General features: G+C 41.9%; 1 protein-coding gene across 8 annotated transcripts in view; it reads right to left on the reverse strand.

Annotated features, from left to right (window-relative positions):
- The window catches only part of MYO9A (myosin IXA), a 191,042-nt gene that overhangs the window by 34,694 nt on the left and 130,333 nt on the right, over nucleotides 1–26,015 (reverse strand). For all 8 annotated transcript variants that reach the window (XM_075505565.1, XM_075505564.1, XM_075505563.1 and 5 more), the window contains 8 exons: nucleotides 21,174–21,295; nucleotides 19,612–19,753; nucleotides 18,606–18,801; nucleotides 14,020–14,139; nucleotides 9,324–9,399; nucleotides 4,459–4,602; nucleotides 3,723–3,762; nucleotides 2,743–2,865 (listed from right to left, as the gene is read on the reverse strand). In XM_075505565.1, coding sequence (XP_075361680.1) covers nucleotides 2,743–2,865; nucleotides 3,723–3,762; nucleotides 4,459–4,602; nucleotides 9,324–9,399; nucleotides 14,020–14,139; nucleotides 18,606–18,801; nucleotides 19,612–19,753; nucleotides 21,174–21,295 — 963 coding nt within the window. The remainder of the gene's footprint in view (nucleotides 1–2,742; nucleotides 2,866–3,722; nucleotides 3,763–4,458; nucleotides 4,603–9,323; nucleotides 9,400–14,019; nucleotides 14,140–18,605; nucleotides 18,802–19,611; nucleotides 19,754–21,173; nucleotides 21,296–26,015) is intronic.

A 26,015-nucleotide genomic window follows, 5' to 3' on the forward strand; every position in this document is an offset into this window, starting at 1 on the left:
TTTTTTTTGCTGTGCCCTATAAATATTTTGAGTATCTCTAATTGCCGAGCACATTACTGACATGGTATTAGTAACGTGCTCCAGAGTTGATTACTCCCAATTTTAACAGCGTTTAAAACTCAGTTGTGTAAAAGATATTCTGTTGCATATTTACTATAAGCAGAGTTATAAATTTTTGAATATATCTGTTAATAAAACGGCATGATATTAGAAAGAAGCATTTTGCCTACAGATCTGCTTGCAGGAAGCCTTTTCTTCTCTTTCTGATCATTTTAAAGACATCTTTATGGGAAGCCTTTCATGTTTAGAAAAATTTATCTACATCCAGGATCTGCGGAAGAGTAAGGGATGGATCCCATACACGTGTGATGCAGTTGCGTTATGCGTATATTAACCGCATGCAAATGTTCCCATCCCAGGGAGCAGCGGGAACGCCACAACATGGCAGATCTCCGCTGGCGTGCTCCTGGTTTTCTTAAAAGTAGACTGAAATCACTCTTCTTTTACAAAAAAAAAAAAAAAAAAAAAGAAAAAAAAGAAAAAGCGCCTATTAGGAGATCTCAATCACCAGTGATGCTGCAGCATCCCACTGTGCCCCACACCAGGCTGATGGGAGGGAAGGTGGGGGGACACACAGGATGCAACCCCTTTGCCAAAGTGCCCTGCTGAAGGCCCATCAAGCAAAGCGCTCCTGGCACTGGAAATTGGATCGTACTGTGACTGCCGGCCCCATAGGAGGGGGTATTTCCATTTCATCAGCAGCCAGCGACATCCTGCACACAGCAGATGGTTCAGGCACCCTCTGCCATCTGGTACAAGCTCTGATCATCGGGAATCCGTAAAGGACACGTGAGGTCCCCAGATTAACCCCGTACCCTGCTCCTTTGTCCGTCTGCCTGTAAAACTTTCCAGCCACTCACTCTTTCACCACCTGTATTTGGTTTTTCAGGGGGTGATGAATTGTTTCAGCATCACCCTGTGCTAGACAGGGCAGCATCCTTTTCTCTAGGGTGCCACCTGCACACAGAATAAAAGGGGAGGCTATAAATCGCTGTGCTGCAATTTAGGTACCAGCAGTCTAGTTTTCAAGTGTGAAAGCCATTGCTGCTCTTACAGCATCCTCTAATACAGCTATTTTGCCTATAGATTACCGTAAGTATAGGCATGGTTAAAATCAATAGGAGACGGAGCAGCTGCAAGCCTGGTATTCAGGCATTAGCCACAAGGCAGCATTTATCAGCAATAAAAACCCCAAACGCTGGTGATAGGAAACATCTGTGTTTCCTGCCTGTGACCCAATTCCATGCACTGCAATTTTATTAGCCTGCTCTTGATAAAAAAAGCGATCTTGCAGGCTTGCCCAGGCTGCTCTCTTGAGAAAATGCTTCTCTCTTACGAGTGTGAAATGGAATTAGGGCTGGAGTGCCCGGCGTTTGTCTAAAAGGAGGAGCAGGCAGTCATACCAGAGCTGCCTCCAAATTAAATATGCTTTTATTCATTTAAGTAAAAAAAGGCTGTGTTGTAGGGACAGCTTCTACGTTGTCAAGTCACCACTAGTGAACGTCAGAAAGCATAAGGAAAAGGGTATCTGAATGATCTGCTTTGCTGCATAGGACTAGGGGGGAAACCTTCACAGTGTTTAGTGGTCTTTCATTTGTATGCGCTGTAAAAATATATATAAAAATCTCAATCACACACCCTGAGGCTTTTCAGAATTTCATTTGAAGGATGAACAGGTTTCAGGACGGCATTTCACTCCAAGACTTCCCTGTTTCAACTTCCTGATGGTACTGTATGAATTAAACTCTGCAGAAGTGTATTTTAACCAGCATACCATTAGACTAGACTAAGCTTTATATATATATATACACACACAGATGTGCATTCTGCAAATTATATATACATAGATTTATATATATGGGTGTGTCGGCATGTATATATTTAATTACTTAATCTTACCCAGATCTACGCATGGAGACTTTCTAAAAATGACCCACATCTCCAAAAAAACCACCAAAATTACAAGTCAAAACCAAGCCAGACTTGCTTAGAAACGGATTTTTAACTGAAAAACTGCTTTCTAATATTACCACCTGCTTGTGCACGTGTCTTGTATCAGTTTCCAAGCCCTGATGCGCATATTGGAGGATTATTTTCACCGCAGCTATTCCTAGGGACGGCAGGCTGGCATACAGTGCCGACAACACAACAAATGCTGTATTGATCCCTCCTCTGAATTCCTCTGCCTGCCTGGAGATACTGCAGCAGTATTTTGACCTTTCTGCCCCTATTAAAATTCACATTGTGGCTGGCTTGAAAACAGATTGAATTTCAGACGCTGAATGCAAGTAAAAAGACTGTAAAAATGTCGTTTCGGGATTTTGTGGTTTCTGGATTCAGCAGAGAAAGCGCCACGATGCGATGGCTTGGAAATTGAGGTACCAGAGGACAGGGATGCACCAGCATCTCTGGTCTGCAGCTCATCCTCATGTCCCATCTTGCTCCACCACATCATCCCCCACAATATCCACCATTGCTCTTGTTTCTCACCATTTACACCATTTAGATACCTGCAAGGTGTCTCCCAGCTTACCCAAGCCACCTCCTCGGCTGAACTCATATCCTCCATGGTGGTGAGGATGGGACAGGACTGTGCCTGCAAGTGTCCTCCTAGGCACCCTGGGGACCTGGAGCAGGTATTTGCTTTTAATTCACCTCTCTGTATCAAAGGCAAAGGATTACCTGGAACTGGGCACTGATGCTGGGCGGTTTTTTCTTCTTATGGAGATGGAGGAGAGATTTGGTAATGCGGTCGTGCAGCGTCAGGTTGGTTAAGTGCTTGAGGGACTTCACATCCAGCATGTGCTGTGGAAGAGAGAGACTCCATTTGTTCTTTATAAATATAAAAATAACTAGATCTTATCACCATGCTATCTGCTATATCCCTCTTTATACCCTCTGCAGGGCTTCCTTAGGTGACCACCCTACTTAATCTCAACAGGTAACATTGAGGAATAGCTTGAAATGTAACTCTGCTCTATTTGGCCAGAGCCAGATCACATTCCTCTGAGCTCCTCTGACGACTTGCTGAGGGCATCTTTGACCACAGGAAATTTGGCTTTTGTACCCACTAAGGGCTGCAGACAAACTATTCACTAAAAATGAACAGTTCATCAATTAACTGTGCCTCTCCAGGTGCAACGTGCATGCAGAGAAGAGTAAAACCAAAGTTTGCTCCTCCTGGTCCTCCATTCCCAACCACCTAAGCGGCACCAGTAAGGACCACAACAAGCATTGTTCTTCTAGATACAACAGATCTCTTGGCATCTCTTAAAATACAGTAAATGCAGCCAAGATGAAGAGAAACTGAATATTAGACAAGCCTGTTGCCTGTCAGATACCAGCCCTCTTGCATAACCTACCCACTCATTTTAGAGATTTAACTACCAAATTTCACCAGCACGTACATACTTCTTCCCAGGAAGAGGAAAAAAAGGAGCCAGAGTAGGTCCAAGAAAGGAAGATATAAGCGTTCATACAGTCCCCTCCCAGGGCTGAAATCCTTTGGTTTTATAGAAATTAAAGAGCCCTGAACAGAGCTGAGTTGACCAAGATCTTGATGTAGACACAAGCGGGCTTCCTCACACCCATCAGCATCTCATTACTGTACCTATAGTCTTAACCCAGGGACCAACAAGGTAAAAATGCTGCTTCTTGCTCACCTTCGGGAGACTGGGTTTGGCTTTGAAGTTCTTATTTCGCCTGGGGAGATAATAAATGGCTCAGGTTAATCCACATGTGCAACTGCAGAATGGAGGAGTTTATGAAACCAGCTCTTCCAAATCCCCTTTAGCAGCTGCTTCCTATAACCTGCACTGAAATTGGGCTGCTTCTGCATGCTGCAAACTAGTTTTACAAATTTAGTGGCACAGGTTTGAGAGGAAGGTATCCAGTTAAAGGGAATTGTTACACTGGAAATTATGGGGATGCCGGTAATTTGGGTAGAACGAGGGAACGGCATCGCGAAATGATTGACCACCCTCCTGCTTTCTCATACCCCGCATTAACTCCAGCCACCCCGTTGATGTTCTCTGAACCTTCTGATGAGGCTGCAGCGTAAATAATCGACATAATTTCCCACCTAATTTGTAATGGAAACTTTGATATCATGTTAAAAAATGTGACTGCATTACATCGCTGTCATATGTTGAGTGGTTTGACCAGCAGATTCATTCCTTCTCTCTCTTCCCTGCATTTATCATTACAAATGAATGACAAGAGTTAAATAAATCAGATGCGTAAAACATACTGGGGTCGCTTTGACTCAACTGTGAAATGTCTCCAAGTCTACTTGAAACCTTGATATTTTTATATTTTGGTTATTTACATTCCTCTAACTACTCATGCTGCTCATTACGCTCCAGGAATAAAGCCAAAGTCTCCTCCTTTTGCACTGACATGAGGATGCCGTGGGCCCTCTCCAGCAGCTTGCTGTTGGTCGTATTGACAAATATCCCATCTTTGTCTAGGAAGGTGCTGGGGCTGGCGAGCCTGCTGTGCCGCATCCCCATCCGGCTGTTCCAGCCAACCGTGTAGGCATCGCTGCAACAGCAAACACAGCACAGTGTTAGGAAGACATAAAAAAACCTGGTTCTATGACAAAATAAAAAATAAGATCATAAAATAATCTGTCAGTAGAAAATGAGAGTTGCCGCTTTATTCTTTTAACCGTAAATCCGCTCCCATGGGATGAGTTCATGATGCCAGACACCACATGAAGTGATTGGCTAATTAAGCACCTTTTAAAAATCAAATATTCATAAAAGGATCAAAACTATCAGCAGGAGAATAACAGCTTCCAGTTCTCCCAGTCGCAAGGCTTGGGTCTGCACGTACCCCAGTGGTCCGAAGGATATGAGACTATGACCTCTGCCATCAGCCTTGCCATCATAAATAGTCACAACTTTAGATGCTGCTGCTGCTGACTATGTTTTCTAATTCATACAATCATTTCATCAGGAAAAGAAAAAGCAAGTATTATTTGCAATAAACTAATTATTTGCCACAAACGAAGGATGCCAGCCCCAGCAGGACTGATGGGTTGGCCCAGAATCACTCACTGGGACCTGATCACAAATCACTCGCCAATTTGGTCCTCCCTGCCATGGAGCAGAGCTGCTTTGGTCTCCAGAAATACTAACCTGGCTGCAGAAGGACTGAAGGGAATGGCAAGAGGAACCAAAATCCTCCCTTGGAGGAAGGGAAACAGGTACTCAACAAAACTTCACATCAGGGCAAATAATTTCCAGAGCTGAGGAGCTTTCCCACAGTGTCTGGGGTTACACAAGGCCACTCCTGGGCTGCACCCAAATGCAATACTTTTGGTTTGGTGGTGGGTTGGGGTTTTTTGTTTGTTTGGTTGGTTGGTTGGTTTGGGTTTTTTTTTTGGGGGGGGGGAATTAGTGGGGGGTTTTTTTCTTTTGTTTTGTTTTTTTTTTTCTAATTTTAAATTCTCTATCAGCCTTGCAGAAACCATTATATGAAATAAAGGTAATCTAAGGAAGTATGTGGGGTCTGCAAACCCCCCCTGCCCCGAGTTATCTCAGACAGGAGGAAAAGGAACAGGAGGACACTCAATGCAGCACCAGTCACTTCTGAAGCCTAGCAACAAGGCAGCCCTTTGCCTTAAAGTCTAGATTTGGAGGAAGTGCAAATATCAAGCGGCACATAGAAATAAAAAAAATAAAGGATGTAAAGTTGTTTCTTTACATACATTCAGCCACTTCAAAGCCTGCAGCCAGATCCTTGGAGCAATGTGACACTGGAGTGCCAGTCACCTTGCTGCCTCACCACAGTGCTTTCCAAATTCCTTCCTAGCCCCATTAAATCAGAATTTTGCAATATACCACTATCAAAAGAAAGGAACACAAAGTAAAACCCTAGCTGAGCGCTCCAGGACCTGTTTTTTTTAAGCAGAACATTTGATTCGAGGAAGGCCAGCGAGAATATTTAATATACAGGTGATCTCACCTTCTTACTCTTTACACCTAAGGTCCCATCCATCAAAACCCTCCTATTTGCAGGAGGAAAAAAAAAACAACCGAAAAATAATGACTGGTTGATGGGTACCACTAAACCTCAATGGCCACTTTTGGGATCTACAACCCATCATTAATCCTGGCTGACCTCAATGCACTCTCAGGCTTGAGACTGGCTGTGGATATATGGACTCTGAAAAAGACTAGAGAATAGAAAACCCTAGAAATTCCCATGTGGTTTTGGGGGGGGGAAAAAAAAAAGAGCAATAAAATGACAGCTCTGTTTATTATGGGCACTTTAGGATGGATACATGCTATGGCGACCAACGTAGCCTTTTTGGTACTTGGGAGGTCAATCATCTCACCAAGCCCGACCAACTGTTTCAAGACAGACTGATCAACACCTGCTTTCCTGCACGCCACTTAGACATCACTGCACATAGAATAGTTTAATCAACGAACATAAACCAGCAGAAAACAGACAGCCCGAGCGGTTTTGGTTAGCGATGGCATGGCTTTCATTACTCGATGGCCAGTGAAGGCACTTCCAAGGCATGCCGGCTTCCTGACACGCTGCTGAAGCCCGGTTTCCCCACCCCAGCATGTGCAAACCACCCCTCCACTTTCTTCTGAGATCAGAGAGGAGCACTTGGCTCACTAAGCCCTCCGCAATGACTTCCTGCATGATGTCATGCCTCAAATTTGCTTTTAGAAGCAAGCCCTGGGCTATCCTGTGGGTTGGATGTACAACGCAGACTTATCAGCAACCGCATGATCATGAGATGGCTTTGAAAGCAAATTCCTGTTTAATTTTGCTCCATAAATCGCTTGCCCGTCTATCTGCAGGAAAGCTGTTAAAAGTAAATCTCTCTTCTATATGTGTTGCCTTCACCCCTGTATTTACCCCTTCGTGCTCGACAAGCGCAATTTAACTGAAATACTAACATTTATCAAGTGTGATATCACTCTTCAGATCAAAATCACCTACCTACTCTGAAAGCACAGGCTGGATTTTAGAGATCTTATGAGACCCCGGTTTGTGCTTTCAGAAGGAAGGCACAGACAACATTTGGGGACCCATCACTGATGATGCCCAAGAGAAGCAAAGATCATGGACGATGCTACTGAGGCACCACACCAGGAGGAACATAGGAGTTAGGACAGCTTCAAAAGTACATTTTCTGCAAATATATGAGTAAAGGGAATAAACTGTCTGTCCTGATCCTGTTGTTAGGATACAACTGCTGAGGATGATGGAAGGAAAACACAGTAGTTGCTGCCCTTGATCCTGGCTGTTTAAGGCAACTTGTCTGCTATGCTGGCTTGGGTTAAGCTAAACAAATAGAGCTGACCACAGACTGAACTCCACAGTAAACAAACACATCCCCCTCATTGCCTGGGACAGGAGGAGTTTCCCTGCCTTTACAATGGCCTCTTGCTGAGATAATTGAAACGGTTTGGGCTATCAAAACGCTGGCAGCCCAAGCTGCTGGACTAATGTGCCTCCAAAGCTGGAGGTGGACAGTCAAGCAAAGTCCCACCCCAGTTCACAGATGTTCTTCATGCACCAACATCAGATTTGAAGGCTTGCTAGAGAAACTGCAGAACTTCTCTTATCTACATGTGAAGATCTCCACAGTGACAAAGTTTCATGTTACATCACGCTTAGGGAAACCTGCGCAACCAGAGATGCTAGAAACAGTAAACGTCACCTCTGGAGACACCAACCTTCTCTGCCTCAAACATTATCATGTACCTACTATCATCATAACCCAACAGATTAGAGCCATAGCAGCTGTAGCATTAGGAGAAAGAAAAGGAGGGGTGGGAAAGACTCATGTGAGGATAACCAGGGTTGCTGGGTGAGATTGCAGGGTGATTGCTTGCACAAGCTGGATTTCTGCCCAAACTTGACAAGTGGCACACATTTATGAATTCAATCCAACAATTTTATGGAAATCACATCCTTTCTGACCACTGAAAATAAGCCAACTTGTAATGATATAAGAATATTCAGTTCTCCTTCAGCAGGGTGCCACCACCACTCTCAAAGGGAAGAAATGCAGGGCAAGAGAGATATTCTAGTCTTGATGGCACTCAGAGGGCACATGGTGAACAAAGCCAGACAATAAAAGCCACTTTTGTTCCCCTAGAAAAAGAGGAACAACGTGTATCTAATTTCTGTCTTGGGCATTTGGCATTAAAGCCACTAAAAAATGAGGTTTAATAATATATTTGGAAGATATTTTGTGTGGAAGTGAAGCCCACTGAGATGCAAGGACCATTACAGGGGATTTGATGGATACATTTCAGGAGACGGTCACAGACTCCTCTTGACTTGTTCTGGACTTCTCGTGAAACTCAGAGCAGCCATGAAGTTACACCTGGATGTCTGCAGCTCCAAGCAATTGTTTTAGGAGCTGAGGATGCTCTGATCATATCTTTCCCCAGCACACACACACGTCTGCTCAGAGGGAAGCAGAGAGGCACTGTACCCCTTTAGAGGTGGTATTTGGATAATCAGACTTTCTGGGGTCTGCAGAGGGATAGCACAAGAGTAGCTGGAGAAAAGAAGGAGGATCAGCGCCCAGATATCCCTTTGAAATGAAGACATTTTGCTTCACAAGCAACTTAATTCTGAAATGGATTTGGAAAACCTTTTGCAGAAGAGGCATAGATCTGCATCTCAAAGTGGAGGCCTGACTCTCAAGCAAAAAGGTCTCATTAAGTAGTTGTTTGAATGGCCAGAACTTTCAAGGAAGGATTAAAAAAATAAAACTACATAAAAACTGTAAAAATTGAGCCTTTATGAAATTAACATGCTTCTTTCCCTTAAAAATGAGCAAACATTTGACAAGGTACCATCTCAAGCCCCATAACTTCTCAGGTCCTCCACACTCAGTGGCGCCTAGAGCCACCATCACACCGCTTGCATGCAGTTCTGCACCCAAACACATCACTGGGTTTTTCACACCAGAAAAATTCTCGGTAAATTTTCATTTCCTTGATATCGGCACATTCATTAATTTTTTTTGCAAGCTTCTTACCACCTTGTATGCCACATCACCTACAATTGCTGCCTTTTGATGCAGGAAAGTTGCTTTCCCTGCCTGCTGTTTAGTCAGGTAAAGATATTTAGATATGATCATATAGCAGAGAAAGAATGAAGAGAAGACAAAAATTAGTAAGCAAGCTGGGAGAAACATTAATACAGTCATTTATAACAGACAGTGCTCTCCCATCCCAGATTTCCTTGTTGTGCCAACGTAAAAGCAAGAGACTTACCGCTGGGTCTTCTCATTAATGGTATTGGCTCCCTGGAGATCTGAGAGCGGTGTCCGCGGACTCTTCCGAGTAATACCTAAAGCAGCACATGAAAAAAGATGTTTCTACCTGGCTCTTTACCAAAAAGCAATTAGCACAGCCATAGCTTAGCACTGACTACAGTGAGGAGGAGCATGCACGTGTCATGGCACATGTTGGGCATGCAAGGGTGCCAAGGATGCTGACATACCCATCGTCTAAGTTCTACCTCTCTGCCACAGAGTCATCACCCTTATGAGTAATGCTGTTTGCTGAAGCCTACTAATTCCCCTCCCACACATGCATGTTGTGTTAGGGACACATTGTCCCAGCCAGTAAGCAAACAGGGTGAAGGAAGAGGTTGCTGTGAAGGGGGGGAGCAGCCACCCATGTCTTGCTTGTGCAAAATATTCCTAAGCTTTGCACTGTGCATGGGACAACCCAGTTGCTTGCATGGGCAAAATACCTGGACATAAGTAGGGTGCTTGGAAAAATGGTCATTTATTCCTTGCACACTTCTTCCCTTCCTACAGATATATGGACAGGGACATGTATAGCAAGTAGTATATACTGTATGGGGAGGCTTTATTGCCTATTGAACCTATATCCTTTGATAGGGGTAGTTTTAGAGTAATTTATAAATAGCCAAGGAAGTTATCATGCATGGTTACAGAAGCAGACTTTTCAAGCTATTATCTTCCTCAAAGTGGAAATGTTTTGTAACAAAGCATTTAGGAAGACAGAAGACAATTTTGTAGACAACAAAACACTTTTCAAGTCACTACACAACAGATATTTAAAGACCCGGTAAGCTCGAATTTGACATGAAAACAGCCAAGCAATTTTTTAACTGTCTCGAAATTGCTGCTGTGAGACAGGAAACATTGCAGTGCTCACCTGAGCATGGGAAAAATGTATATGCCTTTACCCTGAGATTTCTGCAGTGGAAAAAAAATTGCGAAAAAACCCTCTCTAAAAAGAAAGAAGTCTAAACTACAGTTTGTAACAGAATAGGAAGAAGCAATAGCATATCCCCTCCTCCCCACATTTATAAGTTTTCTACTTAATATAGCCCAGATGTTGAGCTAAAAGGTGTCCTAAGGATCTTTTTATTCTGAAGATGAACACAAAGCAAATACGCAGATTTCAGCCTGTCCTGCTGATCTACCATTCCTCAGAGCCTGAAATTTCTAAGGAGAAGATTAATTCCTACCAAACCTCAACAGGCGACATCCCTTTAATGGGACATCTACTGTCCTCCTTTACCTGTTGAGATATTATAACAGCTTGTCTTGAAGCCTCAACATTGGGCAGGAGATGCCTGAAAAGGCTGATGGTCCACTTGGTTAAGTTATTGTATCTAAAGGTGTCCAAATATCCTAGAAATCTGAGCAAAAGAAAATTTGGGAATATGCTGCCACAGGTCATCTTTGATCCTGCCTGTACTCCAAGGCAGAACCAAATCACTCTTGCTGAGAAGGTTTTGCAATCTACAACTCTGGAGATTTTTGGAAAGCAAGCCAGATAATCTGAGTGCCTAGCTATGCCTAGAGTTCAAAACTCTCTTTTTAATCCCCCTTTTTGCCATTTAAGCCATTGTTTGTTACATTTCTCGTCCTAGGAGTGTTCTTTTACCTCCTTCAAGACTGGCATTTCTGTGTCAGAACTTGCTTGTTTAGAGCACAGAAACGCAACTGTAAAGGGGGGAAAAATGAGAATAATCAGGAATGTGCTTAAAATACTGCATTAGTATTTTTTGTAGCTAGTTTTACACTAAGAAAGCACCTAACGTCTAGCTGCATCTATTTTTTATATAGTAGATATGCCTGGGTACTTCCCCATTAAGGCACAGAAGGCTTCTCTAATCTAAAGCATTTCAGGGAAAATAGGGTTTCAATGGTATTTCCAAGATTTTTTTTAGTCCATGCCCTTCTTTTTGGAGCAAACTCTGTCATCCTTCACTTCCCTGCACTCCCCACCAAAGAAATCCCTGAAAGAAAAAGCCCAAAACACCACCTAATGCAACAAGTCAGGCTGAAGTTATGAACACAAGGATGTATCAAAACATTACTGCATCTGCACCTTGCATTGCTCAGGAAATGGGAATTTCTATTTCAGGCTTCCAGATAATAGCTGCATTAAAACCACATCATAATTCTGCCAGCTTAGTGACTTTTTGATTAATAAAAGTTACGGTGCAAATTTATGGGTTAAAGAGGATTGCTTGAAACATACACCCCCCCCCCCCCCCCCCCAAAAAAAAAGCCCCAAACTTTTCTACGTTGTGCCACCAATCCACTCTTAAAAGAAGAAATACATACATGCCACAGCCAAATAAAAGTTGTCATATTGATGTAGCCCCTTTTCTGGGAAATAGAGTGGGTTTTCTTAGAAATGAAAGACAAAAAGGTTTTAGATTTAAGCTAATGAGTTGCACGTGGCTCTGAGAATTCTCCATAGTGAATACAGGCTATTAAATTGTATATATTAATACGCTCCATGCAAGGAACAGTGGTGCAAGTAGAAACCACTCATTCCCTTCGTACAGCTCACATGAAGGCTTATCTATTTTACATTTCAGGAATAAAATTATTCTGATTTTTCAAGCACATTCCCTTTTCTTCAGCTGTAGTGTTTCAGAAAGACAGACTTGATTTGCCTAGCAGGTCTTTGCCCTCATTGAGAAGAGCTTTGGATAACCCCAGTCTACCCCCTACTCACAAACGTCAACCAGCAGAGCTTTGGTCTTGAACTCAGAGATGTCTAAACCCAGTGCCTTGCTCTGGTGGAAGACCATAAAATAACTGATACACTCAAAGACACCAGTGAAGCAGCTGAGATGGTAAGGGAAGGGTGATCAGTTGGCTACACAAGCTGAATACCAAGTGACCTAAAGGAATCTCAATATACTCATCAAATCCATTGGTTTTCTCTCTTTGTGCATAGCTAGAACTAATTGCACAATTCAAGACAAGAAGATGATCTCTTTGGTCCCTCTCTCAAGTATGACATGGATGTAACCTCACCTGACTTCTGGGAAAAGCCGAGTCCCCGGGGCCAACCTGAGCCTGAGCATCTTTGCCTGCAGGGCCTGCAAGCCCACTAAATTCAAGACCTAAAAATTATACATGCTCCAACCCCGGTTTAGCCTGCCAAAGAAATGAAGCCTGGGGAAGCAGCTTGCAGGAGCACACCCCATGGGAAGACGTGAATGATTTCTGAATGCATAACATGAATTACTTGTTTGTCAGGTCGGATGCTCTCGGCTAACTCACAAACTATGGCAATGTTACTCTTGGATCCATGTGTAGGTTTTATCCTAAGAGAGACCAAGACTAGACTATAATAAGTGAGGTTTTAACATGTTGAGCTCACTGCTTCACAACTTCACTGCTTCACATTAAATTAAAACTCTGTTTCCAAGTGTCTCTTGAGTTGTATGAATTTCCCTCTTCACACCTAAGCAAGTGCAAATTAAACCTCCAAAACTTCCCATGTTGCTGAGCTAACTTACAAATTAAAAATTAATTAATTAATTGTAATTAAAATTACTCTACTGATAATCACCTTCCTTTTCAATAGTTTCTTAGTAGTATCAGTAAGGTCACTTAGCATAACATCACTTAAGAAAATCTATTGCTGTGTTTGTCTTACTGCTTTCTATTTCCTTGTAGCAATGGTGGGAACTTGTAGGAAAAAACAATGTACTCTAAATTAAGAATTAAAACACCTCTGATCCCCCAATGCTACATGCGGCAGGAAGCATGGAAATCTGATATAAGGTTTCTAGCAGGAAAAGCATTTTTGTGAAGACTTAACATGCAACTACTGTACTTACTGTGCTCAGCTCTGCAGAAAAAACCTGTGTGGCTTGCATTTGAGCCTAAGTTGCACTATGTTTAAGTTAGCAACTCGGGCTGAGGATTTGCCCTTGCAGACTGCATATAGCAGCGCTCTATTTCTGTAAGCTTTAATGTGCAACATGAAGGAAGAGAATAATGGCAGAAAAATTATATATCTAAAGATACGAGCACCAAATATATATTTTTATATATATATATGAAATATAGTAGTGCAGGCAAGCGTGTCTGTGTTGTCATGCAGGATGAGTTTATTATGTGACAGAGGAGTGAGGAGGAAGAAATGGGGACCAAGTGCATCTTTGCTCAACTCATTCTGTAAAATTACATTGCCAAATGCTTTAGTTTTAGGTAAAAGCCCTCGGAGACAGTATTTTCACAAGCTAAAGTTATTTTTGAAGTCCAATGAAATGCGAATAAAGTCAAATTCCAGCTGTATCAGCCACGTGCCTTATATCAGAAATATTCCTACCGGACCTGCAGTGCTTTGAACTTATTATCACACATGTGATAAAAACAATAAAACACACAAAAAATACCCCTAACATCAGCATTCCAATTTAGCATCAGCAAGTAAACGGGGAAACCGCCAACAAAACGATGTCATATCTCAAGAGACGTGGGTTTGCATTTAATTTTACTCTTTAAACTCTGCCTAATAATTCACTGATAGGGTCAAAAATGCTATAAGGCAGGCGGTTTGATCCTGGAAGGCTCCTCGGGAGGTTTTTTTACCCTTTCTACGCTGAATGCACCTGGTTTCCATTTCATGGCATGTGAGTGTCGTATCAGAGGAAGAGCGGGTGGTGGAGCCTTACTGTACTTCTCCTCCTTGCATCTCTGCAGGATCTCTAAGCTCCTCTGATGAACTGGGTGATGGAGAAAGCTAAAACTATCCACACTTTTCAAAACCGCACATGGCACTGCATCATCATGCCCTTGGGAAGCAAAATAAAAACAATTAAAAAAAATGGAGAGAAGAGAAAGATTATATAAGCAGAAATCAGGAGAGAATAAAGAACAAGCCCGAAGCACGCGAGAGCTTGAGGGTCACGCGTTTTTCACGCTCGACACAATTTAACCTCAGTTTCCTCCTGACACAGCGCCATGGCACAGGAGCGATGGGCTGGACTATGTCCCAACCCCACTTATAATCCTTATTAGCCAGAGCATAATCAATTTATAACCACTCTGAGATTATTTGGGCAAAAAATAGATGATTAGATAAATCTTTGCTTTTATTAACTGCTTTTTAAAATCCCTTCTGTCCCTAACAGAAACGTGTTATCTGCAATTCCCTGCGCAGATGCTCCTGGACACGACCACCCCGAATTCTCATCTTGCATCCCAGTGCCATGCTTTGCTCAGGTATTGGCAATTAAAAGGAAAAATAGAAATTATTTGTATTAAACAAGGGTTCCGTATTCCTCAAGGGCAGGGGACACAGAGTCTGGAGTTAGGTAGGATGGGTTTGAGGTCAAAAGCTGGAAGAAACCATTGTTGCGTGGCCGAGAGAGAGGACTTTTGATGGCCCAGCTCTAACCATAGGGTGGGTGGAGAGGTTACACAGGTGACACTGTGCAAACAGGCAGCATCTCTCCATCATCGTTTAAGTGGCCAAGTCAAGGGATACATCATGTTCCCGTTGAGGTGTGATTAGGTCACCGAGGAGTAACCTTGTGTCAGCACATACAGAAGCATTTCATACCAATGCATTAAATCATAAGAAAGGACTGATCTGAACTGTCCAGAGGAACTCTGTCAAGGGACATCTTCCTCGCATCAACACCACTTCATACTGCTCAGTGAGACCTCAAAGACCAATGTTTTGGTTGCTATCACCTTTATTTGGCAAATACAGGTTTGTTTTTTTTTTTTTATTCTTTCGGGGACGGGGGGAGGTTAGTTTTTTGGTGCCCAGCTTCAGGAATAAATCTGCAGAAGTCAACAATTCCAACAAGGGATTGTTTTTGGGAAGGCGTTATCATGTAGGTCAGCCGTAATGGGCACTAACCCAAGGAGCAACCCTTGTTGGACGAATGCAAACGCAGAGCCCACCGAGGGAGGGCACAGCCCTCCCTGACCATGAACCTTTTGTCAGAGAGAGGATTTAGGTTTGTGTCCAGCAAAACCAAGATGAGAAAGCTGGGAGTCTCCACAGCCTGGTTTATAGGAAAGTTCTTCCATCAAGTTTTTGCTAACAAAGAATTAGGGTTTTTTGCGTAATAAATTCATATTGATGATATAGCAAAAAAATGTCAATCAGCCAAATTCCTTTCCTAAAAAGCTTGATAATGTCCCTTTAATCAAAGTTCATTAACAAATCTAGTTCAAACGTAGTTCTTTTGGTCTACCTCAATCCTCCCTGACAAACTCGAAAATAACAATTAAAAAAAAAAAATCAAATTATTGAAAAAGTCCACCCTTCAGCTAATTGCTTCTCGCCAGATCCCGGCATGTTTCATCTGAGGAGGGTTGGCAGCACCGTAAGAGAGATCTCTCAGGCAGAAGAGAAAGGTACCGAACAAAATTCACTGTGATACCTGCTGCTCTTCACTTCCAGGTTAACAAGGACAATTGCACAGTCACTAAAAGCTGCACCACAAGGACATTAGGAGCACAAAAAAAGGAGAGTCCCTAAACCCAGCAGGAAAAAATGCTGATTATCCTTACAGAAGCATCTGTAGCACTGGTTGGCACTGCTGGCACGGAGAAGATAACCAAAAGGATGATGCAAAAAGAAAGCAAAGCAAAATTTTGCAGAGCTGCTTATACATAAGCCAGAGATTTTTCATTAAAATCCCTGTTGGCTATTGCAAGCGTGACTCAGACAGGCCTTCAGACAGGTAAAAGCAAGGGAGATCCATTTGGGGTTAAGACAAAAGAGTGCAAAGAGCCTTAAATTAAAAAAAAAAAAAAAAAAGCATGCTTCAGATATTTTCCTGCTCATTAATTACACCTGCCTGATGGATGGTAGCAGCAGACAGGACCTCAGAAACCAAGAACAGAGCAGCACGCCTTTTAAAAAATTATATACAAATATTAAGCGTGCACACTTGGATGAATGTATGTGCATGAAGTTATTCCCAGCTAATCTACCATCATTTTATCAAAAGCTCCACATCCGTGGGCAGTAAGACATTCAGATCAGGCTAATTAAAGCCAGCAAGGTTTGGTAAAAAACCAAAATAAACCTAAAACATATGCTGTCTTTGGTTGTCTGCTTTTGTCTATCGAGACAGGGTAATTTTAGTGATTCTTTAACAATTCACAAATGCCTTCTGCCATAGGTGCAAAGCATCAGTTTGGGGCTTTTCTGCATTATTTTGGGGAGCAGGAGGGACCAGCAGCATCCAGTAGCGGATGCGCTGTGACGCACCAGCCTGCCCCATCCAGACACCAGCCGAGCCTTCTGCTTAGGTCTGCCTCTTCTACAGCCATCTGCTTTGTGGTGCTTTGGCAAGACAGATGGCATTTTGGAGGACAATTGAACAGGAGATGGGCTTGAGGTCTCGCCAGCAAAAGCGTGATGAAAACATGCTACGGATCTCCTCTTGCTAAGTGCTACCACTACCTGGGCAGAAGTAATGCTAGGAGATGATGGGCACCTCTCCAAAGAGGACAGAGGCAGCTGAACATGAGTGGTCCCAGCTCCGTTATCGCTTGTAGGGCAAGCCTTCCCAACGGATAAGGTATACCTCAATATGGGAATTAGATTTAGGTAAACTTCTCCCACTAGGTTCTGCCTCTATAACGGTAACTTTCTCATGATTTTTTCCTAGTTTAGGCTGAAAATACACATAGAAATTCAGGGTACAAATTATCTGAGGATTTTCGGAAAGTTTAAGACAAACCTTACCCAGCTTTTTGAGGGGTTTTGGGTTTTTTTCTTTTTGACTCAAAAAACAAAGGTTACAAAGCACAAAGCCATTTGAAAGTGGGCCAAAGGACACCACATAGATAAAACAGCAGCAACGTGTGCCAGAAAAGGTTTAGAAACTCAGCCATTACTGTGTTAGTTTTGGTACGGAAAGAGAAGGCAGTGCAAGAAGTGAGTCTCCCAGAATTGTCTGAAAACCTCCTGGACTCTATTTCATACCTATATATTGATATATATATATAGATACAAGCAAGTTAATGCCACAAAGTCAAGACTGAAAAGCAGAGAGCTAGCTAGTGGGGAGAAAAGCACGGCAGGCACTATCGATCACCAGAGACACAGAAAGCAAAGCAGGGCTTGAAATTAGCTCTTACTTCCCAAGACTGAATGTATTTTGTATCTCCTTGACCAGCTCACTTTAGTTCAGCCTGGGCTTTATGCAAGATGAAAAGGCGATGCTAGGAAAACGCACATGCAGATTTCCAAAGCCAACTCTTTCGAGTGACGTTTATCCCAATGCCAAAGGTCTTTGCCATCTACCTTTCGGCGTTTCGAAATGCCGCTGTCTGTAGATGCTGCCTTGATGTGCCAGATAGACCCAGGTGCATGAGAAACATCTTTTCTCTTATGCCACATCAGAGCAGTTTGAGAGGAAGAGCCTCAAGAGCTGAAAGCTGATTTTTGCCTCCTTTGTGATGCTATTATTCACTCCAAACAAGAAAATTATTCTTTCCACTTGTACTGTTTCCATATCTACGTTCCTCGTCCGAAGCTCCTTGGCTCTCCTTGATGCACACCTCTCCGACTAAAAAAAAAATTCATGGGGCGGCTCTGTGCTTAATTTTAACTCCGCTGACATTTTCCCTGCTGAGGCTCTAATTTCATCATGAATTTCAAGCCCTCTTGTGCCCAGAAATTAATAGTAATAGCTTGTACCCATCTTTCTGAAATCGATTTATGCAGAGAAATGGTCTAAAAGCACAGCCAGGTATTGCCTGCCACAGCATGATGATGCACCATTACTTTCCTTTAATTTAATGCCCCTGTGTTCGGCATGAGGTGGTTCTGGATGACTGTGAAGCAATGAATTTTGCTACACAAGACACATGCTCTCTTGCAGCCTAAAGGGCGAACAGCTTGTAAAATCATAGAGAAGAATTACTGCTTTTTTTTGTTTCCAGATGTAACTAACAGTTCAAGAATTCCTAGCAAAAATAATTTGCCTTATTTGCTGAATAGTTTTTATGTCTCTGTTTGAATCATTCAGGTTTTCCTATGCATGTATCCTACAAAAAGGGAAAGTTAAAGCAGCAAAGTGAAAATCTTTTCTTACAATGTGTTAAAATCCAAGTGTACCTTTAAATGTGACTTTTGCATAGCAAAAATCTACACACTATTTTAATGAGTTTTTTAATAGATTAATAGCTCCTAATAAGTCAGGCTACTTAAAATACTGTAGTAATATATTAGACCTAAACTGCTGATGAAAAACAGGCGCTAGGATTAGGAGGTCAGCACACGTACCAGTTTTCTTCTCCACGTATCGTTTTCCAGCTTCCCTAAAAGCAACCATCGCCCTGAAAAACGCCCGCAGGACTGCCCATCGGAAGACGGCCACTGGGTCGATGCTGATCATCCCACAGATAAAGGCATTTTTGCTGCTTCGCAGGAGAGCTACAATGTCTGGGCGCATATGATCTGTGTTTTTCTCACGGAAATCCTAGGGAAGGAGAAGAAGGAGGGGGAGAAAGAGGAAAATAAACAATATCTACAAGATACACTGGGTAAGATCTGCCAGGCTATCCCTGGGACAGCACAACTATTGAATCGTGCTTCTTTTTTTCTGCCCCCATTATTTCCCCCCCCCTCCCCCCCCCCCAATGTTCAGAAAATAAATGTTTTATCCCAAAGCACTGCTCTCTGAAGCATCTTGAAGCTGATGCTGAAGTTTTTCATGTGTAATCATTGCATCAGAAACACAATTACAGATTTGCAGTTGTAAATCCCAAGGCTGTTTCTCATACAGGCTCACTTGCCCACCAGAATTGCTTTTGCTAGTAATTGGCATGAATATAATTAGGGTCAACTTTGAAATCATTTGCATAGGATTTTAAAAAGTACCTGCATCAGTGAGATGCTGAGACCTATGCTCATGTAACCTGTATTAAAAAATGGCTAATGATGAAAAAAAACATTGGGTTTTCTATACAAACCAAGCCCAGAAAGGCTACCAAATACCCAATTTCCACCCATCGCTGGGACATAGCATTAACCTCAGTGCGCGTCCCTAATTCTTCCCCAAAATGCTGTCACATGGAGCTTGCAACATGAAGAACAGGAAGATAAAATCCCCACCACCTTCTCATTTCAGCCAAGCTTTTCGCCAAACACGTCTCTCCTGACCCTCGTGTCTCTTTTCTAGCCAAGTCTTCTTCCAAACATCTCTGTGGAGCCTTTGGGGCTCTCCTTCCCCATCACAGCTAGAGGACTTAAATGAAAACAACTGCCAGGGAACAGCTGGGTGACAGACCTTCACTCCATACTTCACTTTGCCCGCGTAGTGTTTGATGATGAAAGCCGGCTCCATGACTGCTGGAAATTCAATGTAGGAGTTCCCTTCATGTTGACGCTTAAACTTGTCCAGTAGCGTCTGGTTTGTGGCTTGAGGAAAACTGAGTGGAAAGAATTAAAAAGAAGATAGCTGTTAACCCAACGAAAAAGATTTTATACTTTTTTCTTGACCACAAATGGGAAAATAGACATATTCTGAGCTTCCACTTCTGTGCCTGCAGATACTAAGCAAGAACTATTTTGTATGCTGTCATGTGGTTATATACAAATATAAGGTATATCTGGCGTCTGAAGAACTCTTAACTGATTTAGTAATGGTCTGAAATCAGTTATAAATGCACAAATAGGTGTATTTTTATTGTGGTATATTGCATTGTATGCCCATTGCATGGAAATTATTCAGGGTAGCTGTGTTTATCTGAAACCCCAAGTTTCTGTCATTGGTTTTGAGGCTTAGACTGCTCCTATATCTACGGGCTATTCACACATTTAGGAAATATCGAGCTGTTTTGCCTACAAATCTCACTTCAATTTCAGGAGTTACTTGACTGATCCTGGCATAGGAGAGAGGAAGAAAAAGGAGAAAGAGTTTGAGCAGAGCCTCTTGGTCAGAGCAAGCCAATCCTCCATCCTCAGACTTCATGTAAATATGCAACTTGGGGGTATATTTCACAGCTTTACCTAATTTAAGCTGTTTTAGCTTGGTACAGTATCACTAGAACAGCATCACTGCTGTGTGTCTGGTCAATGAGACAACAAACGGAGGAGAAACCTGCAAGCAAATGGTGGTAGGAGAGCTCGTGCCCTGGACTGAAGCCACGTGGATCCAAGGCAATGTCAGCAAATCCACCTGGCCTTTCCCTGCCCTTCACATGGAGAAAACCAGTACATGCATCTGACAGGAGACCCTTTATGCTCAGAAGTTTCCACCCAAAGGCAGACCCAGAAGCCACACACTCATCTGATAACTTCTACCGAGACAAGCTGGATGGCTATAACCAAGGATGCAAATCTGAGCTGCATCCCTGATGCCCATGAAACCCTATGGAAGCACAGCCCCTATTCACAAGTGCTCTCAGTTCACTCTGGCTTAATTTTAAAAAGTAAATTGATAAATCCACCTTATATCTCAGTAACAGCACCCACACAACCTGCTTTAACTCATGCACTTGGATTCTCCCTTCACTCAGCTCAACTTCAAGCATCTTCACATCATTACACCAGAAGAGACAGGGAGAGAAATGAGGAGAGAAGCAAAGGAAACCTTTGCCCTTCCCTTTAACGGAAGAAATTCCTGAAACAGAATTTTAATTATCATTCATTAAGGCTTTTTGCTCAGCTTGCTGATTCTCCACTGTTTGCCTTACCACCTCGGAAACAAAACTAGAGACATAAGATAAATCAGCCCAGTGAGCTACTAGCATCTTTCTGGGAAGAATCACAAGAGGTAAGACTTAAGGCTAAATACTTTCTAAATGAAAAAATAAATATAATTAGCAAAACCAGCAGTTTCCTACTCACTTGCTTTCCTCATCCAGCAGATGGAGCAGGCCTGTTGGCTTCTTACTGATCAGGTTGATGCAGCCAGAATTGTCTATGTAGTCAATGTTGTGCCAGCTAATTCCTTCTGCTCTATATTCCTCCTAAAAAACCCCACAGATATTATAATGATATTGGGTGCAAGCAAAAAAAAAAAAAAAAAAAAGTGAAATTCAAAGGGTTTCATGGAAACTGATGCACCATTTACGAAAATGAACATCTCTTCTGCTAATAAGCCACCAATATTTTTTTGATGCAAAAGTAAATGATAAAGAATCACTTGAACAACCTAAACCACAGGAAACTGCACAGCATTTTACAATTTCAGGTGCACCAGACTTTTGCTCAGACATAGGCTAGCTATATGGCAGACCATGCCTACCGAGGATGTACGGCGTGCTACGCATCACTGCTTCTCACTTTCCTTTTCCTGGCTTGTTGTTAAAGCGTTATAGAACGTATTTACATCAACTAATATTTAGTATTTAGTTGCTAGAAGAAAATGGTGGTACAACATATTCATTTAATTACACAGGAAAAGGAATATAACTCCCTTTCCTGCTTCACTGGGGTCTACTTTCTATACCTCACAATATTAATGGCTGGTGCTATAAGGGCTAATGAAGAGACCTCCAGCTAGCAGAAATCACTGCTTCAAGACCAGCAGAGCCACGACCCTTTACAGTAAAAGTGAGGATCTGTCCCCAGATTCAAGAGGAGGAAAAAGCGCTATTTATTTTCCACCAAAATAACTCCAACCCTTGCTCTTTTATAAAGATTCTCTCCTCTGAGATAGATTTTCAACTGGATTACTTTGAGAAGTCTTCTGCAGAAATTATTTTAGGGCATCTGGAAGAAAGTAGAGGTCAAAAATCATAATTTTTATCATATGCTTTTAAGACTTGTAACTCACTCTTGAAAAAGCGATATTGGAAGTGCACCTTACTCCATGTGTTGGAACAAGTCCTACCGATCCAAGCTGTGTTTTTACTTCTTTATCGTAAAACATTTTGATGGCAGAATTGAAGAAAAAAAGGAAAAAAATCCTCAAAATTGCACTAATATGATGCACCTTTATTACAATCCAATTCATTTTTATTGCTGCTTCTGCTTTTATTTTTCATATGAACAAAAAACTTAAAAAAAAGTATGTTCTTCCAACTCTCCAATGTATCCTCATCCTAAATTAACATGAACTCTACATGTATTATTTTTAGAATTAAAGAGCCTGAAGTGCTTTGAGACACCTCACAAGGAAATTCTTGCTAAAAACTACAAGGTCCTGAATTCAGTATTTGAGACATCATATACCTTTACACCAACAATACATACGCTATGCATATGTGTGCAGGTGTAGAAGGAGTTTTTAACAGCGCTAAAGCCTTTCAGGTTCAAAACATAACACATCCCATTGGAAAAAAAAATCCTGAAAATAAGGAACAACTCTGCATTATGTATTTTATTTTTTCTTTTAATTTTTTTTCTTTTTTCTTAGGTTTCTGCAGAGCAACCAGTACACAGCAGGCATGCAGAATAACATTCACAAGTCCCTGCTAAACTATAGGCATTTAAAAATCATATATTTGACTAAGACTCATTGCATTTTCAGTGCAAGTCAGGAAAAAAAGCTTCTATACAGCAATCCAGCCAGCTGTAGAAGACTGCATATTTCTTGAGCAAGCATGAGCTTCTCCTGCGTGATTTAAAAGAGAGAGACTGTGATGCATGCAGCAGTAATGGGAGTCAGCATCATTTATCAACTGCCTGCTTCTGACAGCTGCTTAATAGGATGCAGGGACCATTAGTTCCAGCTTTGCCTGCTCAGGACTGGTCCTGAGCACCCAGAGAGCAATAAACCTTGCCATAATGATAAAAGAAGAGCGTTATTTTAGTGGTGATGGGTGGCTGGTGCATGTTACTTGGCTTACCCATTTATATAGTGACTCTTTTTTGAACTACTTGTATGGGGGCTTTACATATATTTCCCCCCGCCCCCAACCCAATTATCTAGAGTTTTAAGTTTGCATACATCTAAACCAGGCACACACCATCACTCCGCTCTAGAAGCTCTCTAGACATCCATAGCTCTGCATGGGATGTTTGTCAGCTGCACAGTGAATGTTGCTGTGAAACTCTTATGACCACACTAAAAATTTCTACTACTCCTGAGATTGGGGCAAAATAACGAATTAGCAATGCCAGCTATTGTGGTTTTTTTTTTTTTTAAATATACTCCAGTAAATGACCATAAAAGACCTCTGAGTTCAAAGTCTCTACTACTTTAGGCTCATCTTCAGCTCTGCAACAGACGGTGCATGACTTGAGGTTGGTCATCGCATACGTCCTGGCCTGGGTTTCTTCAGCTGCAGAATTTTGGCTAATTTTCCCTCCTCTGCTCTTCTTTTTCCTCCAGGCTGGGTCAGAAACACTCGCTCCCAGGCTGTGCGGTTGTTCTCCACATCTGTCTGTCCATTGCTCCCTCCCTTCCATCCCCAATGCAACCTCTGGCTGCGTTGTCCAAATACGAAGAGGGATTGAAGTCCTCAACTAATAACATTTTCCATAATAACTCAGATATATGCTCTCATTTGAAGACAGGCGCGTACACAGCAGCAGGAACTATGCCAGAGCAATTGCTCCAAAGCTTAAGTGGAAAAAAATTCCCCTTATTTCTTTTTTCCTAGCATTTCTCCAGTTACTAGTTTGGTTGCCTTCAGAATCACAGCCCACGAGAAATAACTATGGCTTTGTGATTAACCAATGTAATAATTACTTGGGTGTTTGCTGGTCTGCAGAACACCGTGCAAATTGTCCACATACAGGCAGAAGCTTTAGGGTAAAATAATCGCTGTCCATATGTATATGTTAAACTTACTCAATTAAGTTTCAGTTATTAATCTTCTATATGATTTGTATATGATTTCTATATTCATCTTCTAATGACTGTCTTTCTGCAGAATTCAGAAGATGATATCCTTAAAAGCTACCTCCAAAATATTCCTTCACTTCTGAGTATGACAATAAAACTTCTGTCATCCTTTGATGGATGCAGGGTCCTTGCAGAGCACTTGAATATTAAGGAATTAGATCCAAACAACATGAGGTTTTCATTTAACAAAAATACGGTCAGGATGAAGACAATACGAAACACAGCCCATTCAAACAAAAAAACCTCAAACTGGATGTTAATTAAAAATCAGCTGAAATTTATGCCTTGACTTAAAACTAAGTTATGTTTAGGGGCAAATTCAAATGTCCTTTTTCTAGAAGACCACCTTTATATCAAAAACCAAACCGTTGACATTACCACTATCTGCAAAAGTTTCTAGCACAGTAAAGCCCAGAGAGTCCTATTTTTTGGCATCCTTACTCCCAACAAAAATGTACAGATTTACTCCTCCCATCCCTGGATAGCTGAAACCTGGTCTGCTGGAAGGTGGAGTGATGCAAGTTTGCTGGAGAGGAGAGCACTAAGCTCCCAAACTCAGCAAAAGGAATTGAGCAAAGAACCAAAAGAAGACATTCAGGTTTTTTTAAGAGTCCAGCAGCTCCATATTTTCCTTTAATTATTAGGTGAGATGCTACTGATTGCTCTCCAGGGGACCTGTATAGCCACCACAAGTAGATGAATACTTCCCAATTCTGCATTTAGAAGCAATTCTGCTTCCCAACCACGATGACGTTAGCAGGACGTCAATGTTGGCACTGCACATCAACGAAGGGACTCGTTCTGCCAGCGCAAGTGCAATCACTTCTCAAATGCCATCACCCAAATCAGAGCAGGGTTGTGTCGTCGTAGCTGCATCGGCATGCTCGCTGCAGCAGCCAGGTCAGAAAAATTGTGTAACGTGGATTTGGCCTCTCTGACTCAGCTGAAGCTCAGGAGAGAAGGGGGTTAGTGACTTCATCTCACCTCTCTTTAAGGGAAAAAAATATATACGTACATACATATATATATATATGTACTTCATAATTGCATTTAATATTTAGAAAGATGTGGCTAAGCAGGGAGGCGGCTTGTAAGAAAAGGCAGTATTAGTCTGAGTTTTTCTTGTTTGCGAGGGATTTTTTTTTTTTTTTAGCGCTTAAAATGCTCAGATAGACCTCAATGCTATGACATGAAACACAATTTGTGATGTTCAAACATAAAAAAAAGACCATAAAAAAGGACCATAAAATGTGGGTCCAGACTTTGAAATGCAGAGACTTAGAATATAAGCATAAATCTTTACTGAATATCACACAACATTACCTGAGACATATTAGCATGTAAGATTTGGGGTACCAAACAGAACACGGGAAAGTTTCCAACATTTTTATATATGACAATTAAAGGAACTCTAGTTAAGAGATAGCTAAGCACTATTAAAGAGAAACTCTGCCTGCCTACAACCGACCCCAGAGTACAAACGCTGCTTATGCCACACAGAATAATGAATTTAAGATTAAAATACATGTGCTGAGCATCAGAAAAACATTCCCAACTGGGATGCAAGGCTTGATGGAAACCGTACTGCTACGAACAGAAAATATCCGTAAGTTCTATGTGTAGAGAAACAAGTCCCATTATCTTTACAGGAGCATTGGATCAGTTCTTTTATCAGGACTTGATCTCAATGCTAAGCCAAACAGAAACACACTCTAATTCGCAGCAGAATTAAAGGTTTATATATCCTTAGTGGGAGAAAATGCCCATGAGCCCAACAGCATCTTGGAGGTGCTGGAAAACATCTCTACACATCCACACATGCTCTGTTATGAATTACTCCATATCCAGCCATGGTCAACAGTAAATAAAACCAAATGCTAAAAGGCATAATGAAA

Source organism: Mycteria americana, chromosome 6 (genome assembly GCF_035582795.1).
Source record: "Mycteria americana isolate JAX WOST 10 ecotype Jacksonville Zoo and Gardens chromosome 6, USCA_MyAme_1.0, whole genome shotgun sequence".
Taxonomy (NCBI): Eukaryota; Metazoa; Chordata; class Aves; order Ciconiiformes; family Ciconiidae; genus Mycteria; species Mycteria americana.